Source organism: Protomyctophum parallelum, assembly GCF_964188405.1.
Source record: "Protomyctophum parallelum genome assembly, chromosome: 22".
Classification (NCBI taxonomy): Eukaryota; Metazoa; Chordata; class Actinopteri; order Myctophiformes; family Myctophidae; genus Protomyctophum; species Protomyctophum parallelum.
This window is the reverse complement of record NC_139714.1, coordinates 12362374-12377446: the sequence shown is the minus strand read 5'-3', so window position 1 is coordinate 12377446 and position 15073 is coordinate 12362374. Positions and strand designations below refer to the sequence as shown.

Below are 15073 nucleotides of genomic sequence, written 5' to 3'. Positions count from 1 at the left end.
ATTTCTCCCTGCTCGGCACAATTAAACAACCATCATTAAACATTAGGGAGCAAGGAGGTGTGCTTGAAGGAAGTCAAGGACTTCAGGTACCTGCAGGCTCATGGGTCAACTTGACCGAGCAAGATCTGAAAGTGAGGATCGAAGGCACTTGCATGGAGGGCCCTGAATGACCAGTGTACGGAACTCCAACCTCCCCCCTCAGCTTCTTCTATGTGGAATCTGTTCTTCTATACAGTATGACTGCGAATGCTGGACCTTGAGGCCAACCCTGTAGAAGTCTCTAGACGGGTGCTACACCAGAATGCTGCGTGCAGTACTTAACATCAGCAAGAGCGCATATGTTACCAACAATACCATGTATGAGGGAATACCAAGTGTGAGCCAGAAAGTGGCAGCCAGGAGAATGAAACTAACACTGCCAAAGACATCAAGAACTGCCAGCCAGAAAACACTGCGTGAAAAGAGTTAACGGGCAATTATGGGCACTGTATTTTGCCCGTAAACCTCAAGTTTAGCGGGCATATACAGTTAATATACGGTGATATACAGGTGTGATGGTACAATTCGGGAGTTTACCGGAGTTTGTTGGAAACTTTAACGGGAGTTTCCTGTAATTTACACATCCGTATTGCGCAGTGAAACTAGGGCTGTGGGAACCAACTCATGGGCATCGATCAAGAGGACGTCCCACATTAACATATGTGGATGTACTCAAGAAAGACGCAGTGAGTGTGAGTGTGTGTGTGCGTCCGAGATGAGGCTTGCTTCTCTGATGTGTCACTCACAACACATTCGTTAATTAGCATCAATACCACCTGGACATGTCTGTGATGTAGGAAGAAGTCTATCTCTCTATCTCTCTGTCTCTCTCTCTCTCTCTCTCTCTCTCTCTCTCTCTGGCTATCTCTCTGTCTCTCTCTCTCTCTCTATCCTTCCATGATTAAACAAACTGACTCTCAATCTCCTCCTCGCAGGGAGTCATTCTGCGCTGAGCTTTTCACGATAGCAAACGCAATGTGACACACAACAAAACAACATTACCATATATAGTGTTCACTCTTAATCTTACACACGTGCGCAGACACACACACACACACACACACACACACACACACACACACACACACACACACACACACAAGGATGAAATGACAGGCGAGAAATGAGAAGAATGAGTCAAGTAAGATACGCCTGATGTTCCAGATGGGGGGAATTGAAAATAATATAAAAAGTCTTTCCACCTGTGGTGCAGACTGAGACAGAGCTGAACATTGGTTTCAGTAGCCTACCTATATACATTTGTTGCTCATGTGTACGTGGATGGAGAGGAGCCTCTGAAGTGGTTGCCAAAGATTGTTGGACAGAGGCTCTATACATCCACGTATGATAACAGCAGCCTAAGGTTAGCAAGGAATATCACCTCTAATACTAGCCATGTTTTGTATGGACTATGGAGAGAATAGGTTGCTGCCTTCAGGAAGGAGATATGGTGTTCCAGGCAGCATACAATAAGGTCAGAATACCTCTTTTATCCATCAGTCGACTTTTGAGGCTTAATCAGGATTTTGGCCAGGACTAGACTGAGCTATGGGCATTGCTCTTTGCCCTGTTTCTATGTATGTAATTGCAATTTATTTTCTGTGTTGTCCTATGTTAAATGTGTGTATATGTGTTGCATACAAGACCGCTGGGTCGCAAGACAAATTTCATGTCATATATCATATAAATATAAAAGGGCTGGCGATATTCCGTCAAATTTAGTTTTAGACTTTTCCAGATATTGACGGTCTTCTGAATGGGTCATCGTGCTACAGTGTGACTGAATAACAGTGGTGGAAAAATCTCAATATCTCAATCTTTTGACTTCAATAAAAGTAACAATACTGCAATGTAGAACTGCATGTACTTAAAATGTACTTAAAGTAGCAACAGTAGAAAGTACTCATTATGCAGAATGTCCTATTTCACAAGTTGCCAAAACAAAAAAATCTTTTGAAAATAGGCTAAATTCGGCCATAGCCACTTGCCCAAATGTGATGACCTCTTCACATTTGTGATGATGGCTATGGCCGAATTTAGCCTAAGGAGTGTTTTTTATGCAAAAACAAATGCTTGGAATGGATTCGGAATCATGAAAACCCCCTAGTTTGACACATCACATGTACTTAAGACATAATTTGAAATTTGAAATGTTTGCCTTATATACATGTAGGTTGTTAATGGTACCCCAACTTTCAACCCCTGAATTTACTATGATCCACTAAATATTTAATTCACACATTTTTGTTATTTGCATGATCATAAAAAAAAACCTTAAACGATTACTATTGCAATTTAATTAGGGTCATAAACGGGGCATTGGGTCATGCCCCTTTTTAGCTTAGATTGACTGGCCTACAACAGGCATCTTTTTATTACTTATTGCACTGTCCATGGTACTGAAAAAAGGTGCATGGTAGTGCATATCAGAGGGAAGTTGCCAACCTGCGAAAATATTCGTGCCACACTATGAGCTTGTATCTGTAATTTGTTTTAAAGAGTTAAGGGGGTAGCGATACAGCAGAACAAACTGATTATGATTCATGGTAATAGAAAAGCTAATTGATATTGTTCCTGCTCCTTTTCCCCAACCCCTTCCCCCCTCTCTCTCTCTGTGTGTGCGTGCATGCGTGAATATAGACATAATCATAAGTGCAAGCACATGAAGACGCAGAAGAAAAAAACATGGGAAGATAAACTCAACAGAACATCTTTGTCACAGAGATTATCAGGATTGCGTGCGTGCGTGAGTGGGTGCATGCGTGCATGCGTGCGTGTGTCTCTTTCTGTGTGTGGCACCACACAGAAATGGCTTCGGCAGCTTAGTGATTCATGAATACTTGCAGATTAATGAGCTTTAAATGGCAAAGTGAAAATTTGTCACTGTGCATGTAAATACTGTATGTGTGTTTCTCGTCTGTCTGTGGTGCCAGTGTGTGTTTTCTGTTTGTGTGTACGTGTTTGTGGGCACACGTGTGCGTGTATGTGTGTGTTATGTGCGTGTGCATGCATGTGTCTCCTGTAACCATGTGATACTAGCTTTGCCTTCGCATCCATCATGTGCTTTGCACCAGCGGATGCAAGACTTCAGTAAGTGCTGGTTTCTAAACTGATAAGGCCCACAAAACAGTTGGCTTGCATGCATTCCTCTCTCTCTCTCTCTCTCTCCATCCCTCCACAGAACAGCCTTATTTCCTACATTCTCCGTCCTATATTCTGTTGCTGTGGTTGTGTGTGTCCACGCCACGGCTGTGATCAAACACATGACAGTTTGGGCTGAACTGCATTGGACCCAAACATCTCTCTAAGCCCGAGGATTAGACAATGACACCGCCTCTGTGGTCTTCGCATGCCTTGGACGAAACCAACGCACGCTATTTTAATCTCTGCCAGGATACTCTTGCATTTTGTCTGTGCGTGCGTGCGTGTGTGAGAGAGAGAGAGAGAGAGAGAGAGAGAGAGAGAAAGAGAGAGTATTGATAACGCAACGTGGAAATAGTAAAAGTATTAAATGGTATTAAAATTTGACATGAGTAAAAGTACAAACGTATTGTATTGGTATCGAAATATATACTACCAAAAGTAATAGTCTTTTGATTTTTCCTTTCTTTTATAAATAGCTGATTAAGGTTGAGAACCACTGATCCATCAGACTGTTCTTGGTCTGCTATGTGTCAGATACTTCCATGAGGGGGAGAGTTACTTACTTACTGCCTTTCATGCCGGCCGGCATGAAGGGCAGCAACAAAGGATCTCCACTTCACTCTGTTCTGGGCCAGCGTCTTTATAGATCCCCAGGTGTGATGCAAGGTGGTCTTCAACTCTATCTCCACTGTCCTACGTTAAGTGTTATTGGGTCGGCGTCTTTTGCGTTTGCCCTCTGGTGTCCAGTGGACAAGATATTATCTTGTACGCACAAGATAATATATTGTACGTACAAGATATTATCTTGTACGTGCGAGATATTATCTTGTACGTACGAGATAATTAATATCTTGTACGCACGAGATAATATCTTGTACGGACGAGATAATATCTTGTACGGACGAGATATTATCTTGTACGTACGAGATAATTAATATCTTGTACGTACGAGATAATATCTTGTACGGACGAGATATTATCTTGTACGTACAAGATAAAATATATTTTGAATGCATGGCCATTCAGGGGCTCCGTACGTTTGTCTTCAGTTCCTTGGAGTAAGTTATATTTTCTTATCCTAGTATTATGTTCATTCTGAGTTCTTGAGTAACCTTTTATCATTTATTATTCCAACAGTTAGTTCTTGAGTATTTCACTCTATTATATTTCCTCATTAAATGTTCAATTCTACTCCTCCCTCACGTAGGGGTGTTTGGTAGATTTTCTTTGATCTAATTTATTGTATTTTTGTTAATTAGGTTTGTCAGGTTAGAATAATTGTATTTTTGTTTTTCATTCGGTTAGGGACTTTTAGTTAGGGGTAATTTGTATTTCTTTAGATAGCAAGTTTTTCTTCAATGTAACGGACACCCTGAACCCATCAATCCTTTGAAAAAGAAAACAATTGAAAATATTTAATCTGTCAACAACAAAAAAGAGAGATAATAAAAACAAATGTTCTTTTGTAAAAGCTGTCTCCTCATTATTATTATTATTATTTCCCCCTACCCTAGACAGGGGGTCTTAACAGCTATATTCCCCCAACAACTTCTTGGACCTTCTGACTTGATTTGGGGTAATATAATTATTCCACGTCAGCAATCCAAGCCATCTGTCATCATGGTCCATCTGTTGGCCCCGAAAAGATCTCTGTGTCTCAGTTGGAGCTTCTCTGCTCTATACGTATCTATAAACAAGAGATTTGCATTGTGCTATTCCGATGATCTTGGAGAGTTCAATTGTGAACTACAATCTGTCTCACTAAGATGGACATCAGAGCGTTTGAATAATCAATAAGTATCAGGTGATGCGTTTTGGTGTTGGGATACACATTTTTTCCTCAATTTGAGTGAATGAGAAAACGGGGAAACAGTAACGCAGAAATGAGGCAAAAATGATTAAAGTCCAATTAATGCTATAAAATGTCTAACAACATTACATTTTAGACAAATATTATTGTCAAATTAATGTCAAATAACGTCCTTCCACCGAGGGCTTCTATCAGATATGCATGGCACGTTTTCACACACACAAAAACAGCCAACGGGGAGACTAATGAATTAAAATGAAATTAATTCTGGTGGAATAAATGAAGTGCTCTGAAATCAAACTCTCTGGTTAATGTGCATGATGTTGAATCCTGAATGAAAGAGGACGCCCCGGGGGCGCAGCGCACGAGAGCGCCACCTACTGTACAGAACGCTCACGGACGGTAAGAGGCCGCAAGGAAAGGAAATAAGGAAAGAGATCAGGTCATGAGATAAGGAAAGGTATATTTATATAAATTATATACAGTATATAATAGGATGCAGAGAGGGGGTGAGGGAAGGCAGCAAGATAATATAACCAGGAATGTCAACGATCATCGGACCAGAGACAAACTAAACAAATAGCTTTGAAACCTCGAACCTTGAGAGAGGGCACTTAAAGTAGAGATGTTGAGGAAAGGAGACGAGGGAAGACCACGAGGAGAGGAGACCAAATTAGAGTGACGTACAAAGAGTCAGAGCAGGCTCTATTCTGCCGCGTTGGTTTGTCGTCACTAATAAAGACACAAAGTATCGTGCATCTAAAACACTAGAGTGGTTGATTATTTCTGATGATGGAGAGCGAGAGTTTTATATTGATTCAAATCAAATCAAAACAACAGAAGCTGACCCAAAGTGCTGTACAGGCTTAAAACAAACGTCAGAGCATCAACAGCGCCCGTCGGCGCACAGACAAATTAGAAACACACAAAACGTCCAATTAGTTGCTGCGAGAGTGAGGTCTCATCATCATCATTTTTCGACCACGGTCGGATTCCACAATGCTACGCCAGACTTCCTGGTCCTTCATTGCCACCCCCAGTTCCTGCCTACTGAAGCATCGGTCCTTCATTGCCACCCCCATTTCCTGCCTACTGAAGCATGTGTCCCTAGCAATGACATCAGGGAACGACAGCTTTCTACCTCTGGTCCGCCCTGAGGCTGGACTCCAGAGAAGAAGGGAAGAAGAAGGGAAGAGTGAGGTCTAGCCAACACCAACTCGGGATTCCCGGATCGCTGCCCTCCACAAATTCCTATCCAACAACAGGTTCTCAAGCTCTGCAGTGTTGTTAGCTAAGCTGTCGCGCCGTAGCACGTCTACATAGGTGGTACGCTTCTTTCCCCTCCTGGCTTTGCCCTGGGTTGGCTCCCATAGGGTCAATTTACTTGCCTCAAGTTCTGGGTGCCTGACGCAGTGCCCTGCCAGCCTCATCCTTTCTCTCTCTGACTTCTAATTAAACGTCCAATTAAAAGCCAAAGAGAATGGGTCTGTTTTCAATAAAGATCTGAAAACCTCAATGGACTGGGCAGATTTGATGGGGAGAAGTATAGGTTGTTCCAGAGCGCGGGGGCAGCGACAGCAAAAGCATGGTCGACCGTCAGTTTGGGATCGCACTACACTACTGTCTATTGGCGGCTTCGTGTCTAGGAGATGAACCGGAAGTGGTTGGTTGACTTGAACGATAGCCGAAATCTTAACACCGAATCCGGTCGCGTCGCTGGTCACGGTTAAAAAGACCTCATGCCTCGGGTGGTCTGCAATCCTCCACCAATGAGATTGGCCGTTGAATAAGGCACCTCACTTTAAAATACCCTTAGCACATGAATGGACAGAGACTGAAACAATCGTAGCAGTCAATATGTTATCCACCTGCAGTTGAAAATGTAATTACATTCAATAATACATGAATGGGTGTACGTACACGTGCGTGCGTGCGTGCATGTGTGCGTGCGTGCGTGCGCTCACCTGTGGGCGGATGACTCTCTCTATGCTCTTCAGGGCTGTGTCAGGGGAGGGGGGGGAGCAGTCTGGAGTGGGGCCCGTGGAGCTGTTCCCATGGTTACCGAGCTCCCCCTCACTCGCGGTCACATGGGGCGAGTGGCCTTGAGAGAGAGAGAGAGAGAGAGAGAGAGATAGAGAGAGAGAGAGAATAGAGAATTTTATTTTACATTTTGAAAAATATCCGTTTTCCAGCCTGTGGGCATTTTGGGCTTGTTTTCATAGACCTGGTTGCAAATTTCTCAAAATCTGGCAACAGACCAACATTCACTCTCACATATGGTGCTGCATAGCATACATGACAGTGGACAAACTCGCTCCACATCGCGATCCATCCATCTATCTTCAACTGCTTATCCGTAGTCGGGTCGCGGGGGCAACGGCTCCACCAGAGAGCTCCAGATTTCCCTCTCCAGAGCAACATTAGTAACTTCATCCTGGGGAATCCCGAGGCGGTCCCGGCAGATATCGGAGATATAAACCCCAACTCAACTTTGTGAAGAAAGCTATTGGTAAGCATTTATTTTCCAGATTGGTCCAAAATTCAACTAACTTTCCCTATACTAAATATGAATACATGCAGGGATTAGGAAGAAAGTATCAGAAACCAAAGGAGATCTGGGCCCTCTGGATTTGCACGTTCATCAACATGTTATTTTAATATCTGTGTATCTTTAGGTTATGCCAGATTTGGGGGATTTGGGAGCTCAGAATCTGTCATGCTTGCACAGACTGTTCACTGGAGAGGAGCCACACCTCCCCCCTCTCCCCCTTGTATGTGGGTCTCAGTAGAAGCAGCGATGAAAGAACTACTCACATTTGTTACTTAAATAAAAGTATATATATCCAGCGTTGGGTGTAACGGAGGTAACGGAGTTAGTTTTCAAATGAGTGAATCCATTACGTAGTTACCTTTCCCAAAAACAATTGCGTTACTTAAGACCTATATTTCCCCGTTTGTTCTGTTGCCACAAAGGAAAAATAATCCATGTGACACATTTTTTTCCTGAATGAATGATCTCTATCAACAGAGAAGTGAGGCTGCGAGCAGCAACACCGACGTGTCTCAGTGTTACACAGAAATCAGTGACCCATTATGCTTTGCAGTCTGTGGTGATTGTGTAATGATTTTAATGTACCCGAGTCAATAGTTCATCACTTTTGGTTCAACCACTGGTAAGCTGCTTTTTTTTTCTTCTTTTTTCTCACAAGGGTTGGTTTTAATTGTCGGTAACGCAAAAAAAAACGAGTTACTTTTCTCAGAAGGTAATCTTGTAACGTAACTATATCCTAGTGTGGAAATAGTCTGTTACAAAGTTCACTATTCGAAATGTAGTAAAACTACAAAAGTATTGGTACAAAAAGTACATTTGCTTAGTGTATGTTTTATAATAATAAAAAAGTAACTATACCTAACGTTTCAAATGAAAGTATTGGTACCAAAAAGTACATTTGCTTCTTAGGTGTAGTGGAATACAAGTAAAGGTATTGAAAATTGGAAATACTCCAGTAAAGTAATAAAAAAAAGAAAGAAAGAAAAACTCAAAATTGTACTTAAGTACAGTATTTGAGTACATGTACAGTACTTAGCTACTTTACACCACTGGGTCTCAGTAGTAGTGACAGAATGAGCCGGTTTGAACTGGTCTGTGTCTGACAACGAGCCACCTGAGACCTGTTTTAGACTGTACGGTTCTGACAGTGAAGAGCTGAAAATCCACATCCAAAATTAGACTAGTCCAGCGGTTTCTATTTTAGTGTAACCACAGGGAACCGGTGGTACCTTTACAGCAGAGCTACAATCAACCTGCACAGCTGGGTGCAGAGTACAGACCTGTGTTGCGGTGCTACTTAGGCCTCACTCACACTGTTGCAACATGCATACATTTGTCTTGTGTCTTGTCCGTGTTTAATGGCCGCCCCAATGCATTTCCAATGGAAGTCACATGGTTTGACAAAAAATGTTGTTTGATGGCCGTGTTGGCCGCATCAAACAAAACATTTTGTCACGGACAAGACACAAGACAAATGTTGTATGCATGTTGCAACAGTGTGAGTGAGGCCTTACAGTAAGTCTGCGCACCCGTTCTGATATGCAGAGTTGAGGAGCTCCAAGGTTAAGAGGAGGTAGCTGCCGTGTCGTTTCAAGGGTGGGTGGTGAGGATAGTTACACTTGCTGCACTTTAACTTTAGCTCTAGTTGCACTTTATATTTATAGGTAATGATCTGTATCTAGTGATAATGTATACGTATGTCTCTTGTTTAATGTATTGTGTCTATTAGAGCTTTTATTATCTGCTGGAAAAGGAATTGCCCAGCTTGGAACATATAAATACACTTGACCTTAAACCAAGACTTAAAACTGTATAGTGTGCACTGCATAGATATCAGTCACATGAAAACAATCAATAATAACAAAATAAAATACAAACTGAAATATACATCCATATCAATTAGATAAATTGAATCATTGCAAAAATAATCATTTTCATAATTGTACTATTGTGTAGTAACATCAAAACAGACAAATTACTCCAGCATTCCGTATAAGCCATGAAGTGACGGCAGCCATGGTCCATTATGCTTTCACTGGGTAAGGTGCTTTTTATCTTTAAGATATTCAGTGTCTTCAAATTGCATTTATTTGTCAACAAGAGCAAGAGTCTAATGCTGCGTCCACATGGGCAGATGCCAAAGATACAAGGCTACACCGTGTATTTGTAGCTGTCGTAGCTTTCGCCGCAGCTACAAACGTCGGATGCATCTTTATGTCGCTATGTCTTCCATTGACATTGAATGGTAGACTGTAGCTTTGCATCTGGCCGTGTGAACACAGCATAATAGCTCTACAAACAGCCCCTAGACTCCATGCTGCTCGTTACACCCAAATGGAAATTGGCCTGAGGGTGGCGCTAGAGGGAAAGCCCTGGGGTCAGATCTATAAGCTCACAACACGTTGCATCCGTGACACGTTGCCGCTTGTATACGCTTGTAGATTGCTATTTCCGGCATGTGACGATATAGCTATCCTTAGAGCCCTGCATGAATCTAGAATCAATGTACGGTATACAGTACAATACGTTGCCACAAGAAAACATTACAGAGCTGAACAATTCTAAAAATGGAGTGTGACTATAGTATGCTGTGTCTTAAAACACACAACACTGTGTCTAGTTTGAAACGTGACATGACGCTAGTTCACTCTCTTTCTAACCTTGTGGACACACATACGTAGGTGCATGTGTGCGCGTGCGTGCGTGATACAAAGCATGATTGTTGGATTGATTGACACATATGTCTCTGTCCACTGTGAAGGCCAGCTGTACAGCTTGTTAATGCAGACATGCTGCACTGTGTGAGCTGTGGGATATGAACCAATCTCTACTCTATACTATACTGAGAGAGAGAGAGAGAGAGAGAGAGAGAGAGAGAGTGAGAGAGAGAGATATTGATTTTAACATTACCTTAATAAATTACTACCGCAACTCAGCTCCAAATCACAACATTACACACACCTCATTAAAACTTAAATGAATCATTAAATATTAAAAAGAGAGAATTAGTTCCCCATGCTCCCCACCATACACAAAACCCCTCCCACAGCCCATGTTGCGTCAAAGGTCTCTAGATTGTCCACTGTCCTGTAATAGGCATGTTCAACCCTGAGGCGGGCTGCCACCAGTCGAGAGAGAGAGAGAGAGAGAGAGAGAGAGAGAGAGAGAGAGAGAGAGAGAGAGAGAGAGAGAGAGAGAGAGAGAGAGAGAGAGAGAGAGAGAGAGAGAGAGAGAGAACGCAAGAGAGTGATAAAGAAAGAGAAGGCTAAAGTTAAAGTAAAAGGAAATAGATAAAATGTGATAGATGGCCAAAAAACTCTCTCTCTCTCTCTCTCTCGGTAACAAGACATAAACTGTCATATCGTATACAGTACAGGTGCCTCCTCTCCAGGCTGTCACTTCTGACTGTCACTTTTGACAAGCAGATATGCAAGGTTCGATTACGATTTGCTTGGTGTGGGGTTTGGGGTCCACCCATCTGACCATTTACCTTTCGGCTTCCGTGTTAATTGCTTGTTTGTTACGGATCCCTAGCTCTGTTCCTTAACGCGATGCGACACATTGGCCACTTTTTTCTATTCCGCCGGTAGCGCAGTCTCTCGACTTTTGTATGTGCACTTTCGCTACTCGCCAAGACAAAGACGGTTTTAAGGTGTTGAAAACCTACTCTCCTCGGTGGAAAGACTCAACCTTCCTACCCCTAAAAAAATCAGTTTGCCAATGGGGTCTAAGAAGATCTTAAAGAAGGCCCTGCTCGAGAACATGTTGACTCTATGTTACGTGAGTCTGCGTTTTCCAATTTCCCTATACACCCCGACCATCAATGGGCTTTCAAAACTTTCAACAGGGCCTTCAACATTTGTAATAGTCAGCTCTCTCATGTGTTCAGTCCTTTAGATTTAGCCTTCACACAGCATGCAGACAGGAGAGAACGAGACGAGGCGTGACGAGACGAGACATCACATCTTTAAGCCTCGGGCGGGAACAGAACGGGGGAAAAACATTCAATAAAAGCTGGAAGGGGAATATGAACAAAAAAAGAAAGATCAAAGAGGTGCTTACACTGCAACGTGGTCCTGTGAATACCTGATGGATGCAATAACCCCATCCCGGGGTTTCACTTTATCACCACAACCAGACAGAGACCTTCACCATCAAAGCACACTCTTTTATAACAAGGCCTGTATTATAAATTTAACTGCGGGAGAATTTGCTCAATAAATCCCAGATAAAGTTGGAGGTACAGGTGGAGCAATGTCATTTCGTGCTATTGCTGTCATGAAACTACATTCTGCTGCCCAAAAAGCTACAGAGCTGTTCGTCTGGCTTTTTCCAGACACATAACGTGGATTCACTGACGCCTCCGCGTCAGTGAATCCACGTATGAGTCTGGAGTTCGGCCCATAAAGGCAGCTTGAAAAGTGAGCGTAAGTAGTTTCTTTGACAGGCAGACACATCTAGCCAATCTACTTTTATAAGTGAGCGAGCTATGTCGGATAGATGTCGGGGTCTATATCAGAAATATCTGGACATATCCGTTCTTATCGATTCTGTGGAAACTCTTAAACTGGTTGCGTCGAGGGCAGCCACTTCTGTTTTGAAAGTACCACAGCATGTATGTTACGTCACCATATACACGTGGACCAATCAGCAATCGGATTTCTCCAGCTTCCGCATTCTCTCTGCCGGCGTGCAGACTCATAGCGGGGAGGAACAAAAATCTTCGTATCTCCATATTTGTACTTTTTTAAAGTTAGCTTGTAAATGAATGCGGCAGCAAAAGTAGTGGAAAATATCAGACGGACCTACAAGCTCACAATGCGTCACATCGTGTTTTGAGTTTATAGATCTGATATTTTGAAAGTGACTGTCAGTGGCTTTTATACATGTATTTAAATAGTAATGTAAAAGTATTAACACACGTTGGGTATTAATTTGATATTAAATCTACTTCAAAAGAACACACATGGAATGCTACTGTAGGTACACAATGGTGCGTGTGCACGCACGCACGCATGCACGCAACTGTACACGTCAGCAGCTCTGTGTTTACCAGTTAGACGACAGCGTGTGTTTATCTCGGGAGGAGTCGGTCGGTGACCACTTGGCAGTGGTGTAAAGTAACTAAGTACATAACATAGTTACTTATTGTACTACTAGCTCGCGCATTGCGAGCTAGTAGATCTGCTATTTTTAAAATATCTATTATAACATTAGAGAACTTGTACCCAACACTTGGCAAGAAACCCAAAGCCACAACAGCTACGTCGCTATTGCAACACCCACAACACCATCTTACACACTACACCCACACACTCACACGGCAGTGACGTCACACACTTACCTTCGCAGTGTTCGGGACCTATCTCCTCCTATCGCGCCGAACACCAAAACTCGACACCACCCGCCAAACACTGGCACTGGCACTGCCACCAAAAATGCCTCCCGTCTACACTCACGCCGCCAATGCATTTGTTTACTACAAACATTATCGCCCGAAGCACCCACACCCCCGGAACACTGTTGCCCTTTCACCACGCTAAATTCGCCAGGTCTATGCAAGTGAGCACAAATTACATGTGAGAAAATTAATTCACAAGCCCACAAATGCCATTCAACACACACTACGACTCGCTTACAATTCGCGAACCTGGCAACACTGCCCTGTCTTCTAATAGGCCCACACTAGCTCTCAGAATCTGATTTTGATCTCCCACAGGAGAAGAGAAACGAGGAAGGAGAGGAATTTTCACCTCACGATTTTGCTTATTCCTTCTAAATCTCTGTATGTCCGTAACATTGTTCTTTCACAGTTTTTGGTTTGTCCCAAACTATTACAATTACACCGTTCGAATTCGCCATTTCGCCTGCCAGCCATACTGCCGAGTACTGTACATTTCATTGCGCACACACACACGCACACGCACGCCTGGAAGCCACGATCTCTCTCTCTCGCCACGCCACGCACGCACACGCACACACACACACACACACACACAGGAATAGCCGTGCAGCCTATACACGGCGGCAGCGAGACAGGACGTTATAATCTTGAGTTTCATTAAATAACTGTCTTTCTCCGCACGCGCACGTGCGCACACAACATTATTCAAGTGAAATGCGTAACGCCAATATTGGGCTAATATAGGCTACCAATACAGGACGTTATAATCTTCACTTTCATTAAATAACTGTCTTTCTCCGCACACGCACGTGCGCACACAACATTATTCAAGTGAAATGCATAACGCCAATATTGGCCTAATATAGGCTACCAATATGTGGGTAGCCTACAGGGATTTACCCACGGAATGAATATATATATATATATATTCATCTATACCAGGGCTGCCCACACTTCTTTTTACTTCAGAGCTACTTTCAAAACGACCAGTCATATACCCACCAAATAAAACTATCATCCCATTGCAGAAAATAGTTACAAAATGTAATTGAGGCTACATACAGTGGTGTCCCCTTCGTCTGTACCAGGCTGACTTCTATAGGTTTTGAAAGGTACCTTTATTTTTTTTCTTTATTTACCCAGGGAAGTAGCTGAGCACAGGTGCTCATTTTCAGCAACGCCCTGCACATCGAAACACACACACACACACACACACACACACACACACACACACACACACACACACACACACACACACACACACAAAATGTCATGTCAAAGGTACCTCTGGAAGCCACACCTCTGGTGGGTCGGGTTTAGTCTTAAGGGGTGTGTTCTTTTCACCCACTGTGTAATACAATGAATGGACGGTAGGTGGCAGTAGTACAGAGGCCAGAGAAACTATAAGACAAACGCACATGGAATGGGAAATAGAGGGGGGAAATGGAAATGGTAGGGTTTTTATTTTTTGTATTTGACTTTGCTACTGATGATTGTACGCAACAACAAGTATTGCATTGTGTGTTTGAGCTGACAGGCCCTTTTTTGTCAATCAATCAAGTCATCTCAGGTCATCTCAAGCGGCAGATGCAAAAATAGTTTTTTATATTAAAATTATATATTTTTTTAGGGCCATGACATGCTCTACCTGCAAAGCCTTTGTGATCTATAACTTTTGGGCACCGCTTAACGTCAGATCAGGGGATTTGTCGGCCAGCACCAAAAATGCTCCCCGACAGCATAATCGGAGCAAATACCGGGCAGTGTGTACACATAAGGACACATAATAATAACTAATAACCCATCCGTTACTACTATGTGGAGTCAACTCCCGCAATTTCCTTCTTCCCATAGTGCGCGGCAACGTAACTCTAGTTTGTATACATTTGAAGACTTGGAATTAGACATAATTTGCATAATTTGGATTTTTACTTTTGGACAGTCCTTTAAGAACATTAATACAATACTTTTGTACTTTTACTTAAATTTTGAATTCTGGATTTTTACTTGTAATAACAGAGTATTTCTACATTGCAGTATTGATACTTTTACTTAAAGTAAAGAATGTGAGTACTTAACTTTTTTCCACCACTGCCAAGTAATTCACAGTATGCAGAATTTGTAT

At 42.6% G+C, this 15073-nt stretch overlaps 1 protein-coding gene across 1 annotated transcript in view; it reads right to left on the bottom strand.

The window, feature by feature from the left end:
- Positions 1 to 15073, bottom strand: part of anks1b (ankyrin repeat and sterile alpha motif domain containing 1B) — a 295647-nt gene that overhangs the window by 129649 nt on the left and 150925 nt on the right. The window contains 1 exon segment of the mRNA XM_083758106.1: positions 6958 to 7095. Coding sequence (XP_083614232.1) covers positions 6958 to 7095 — 138 coding nt within the window.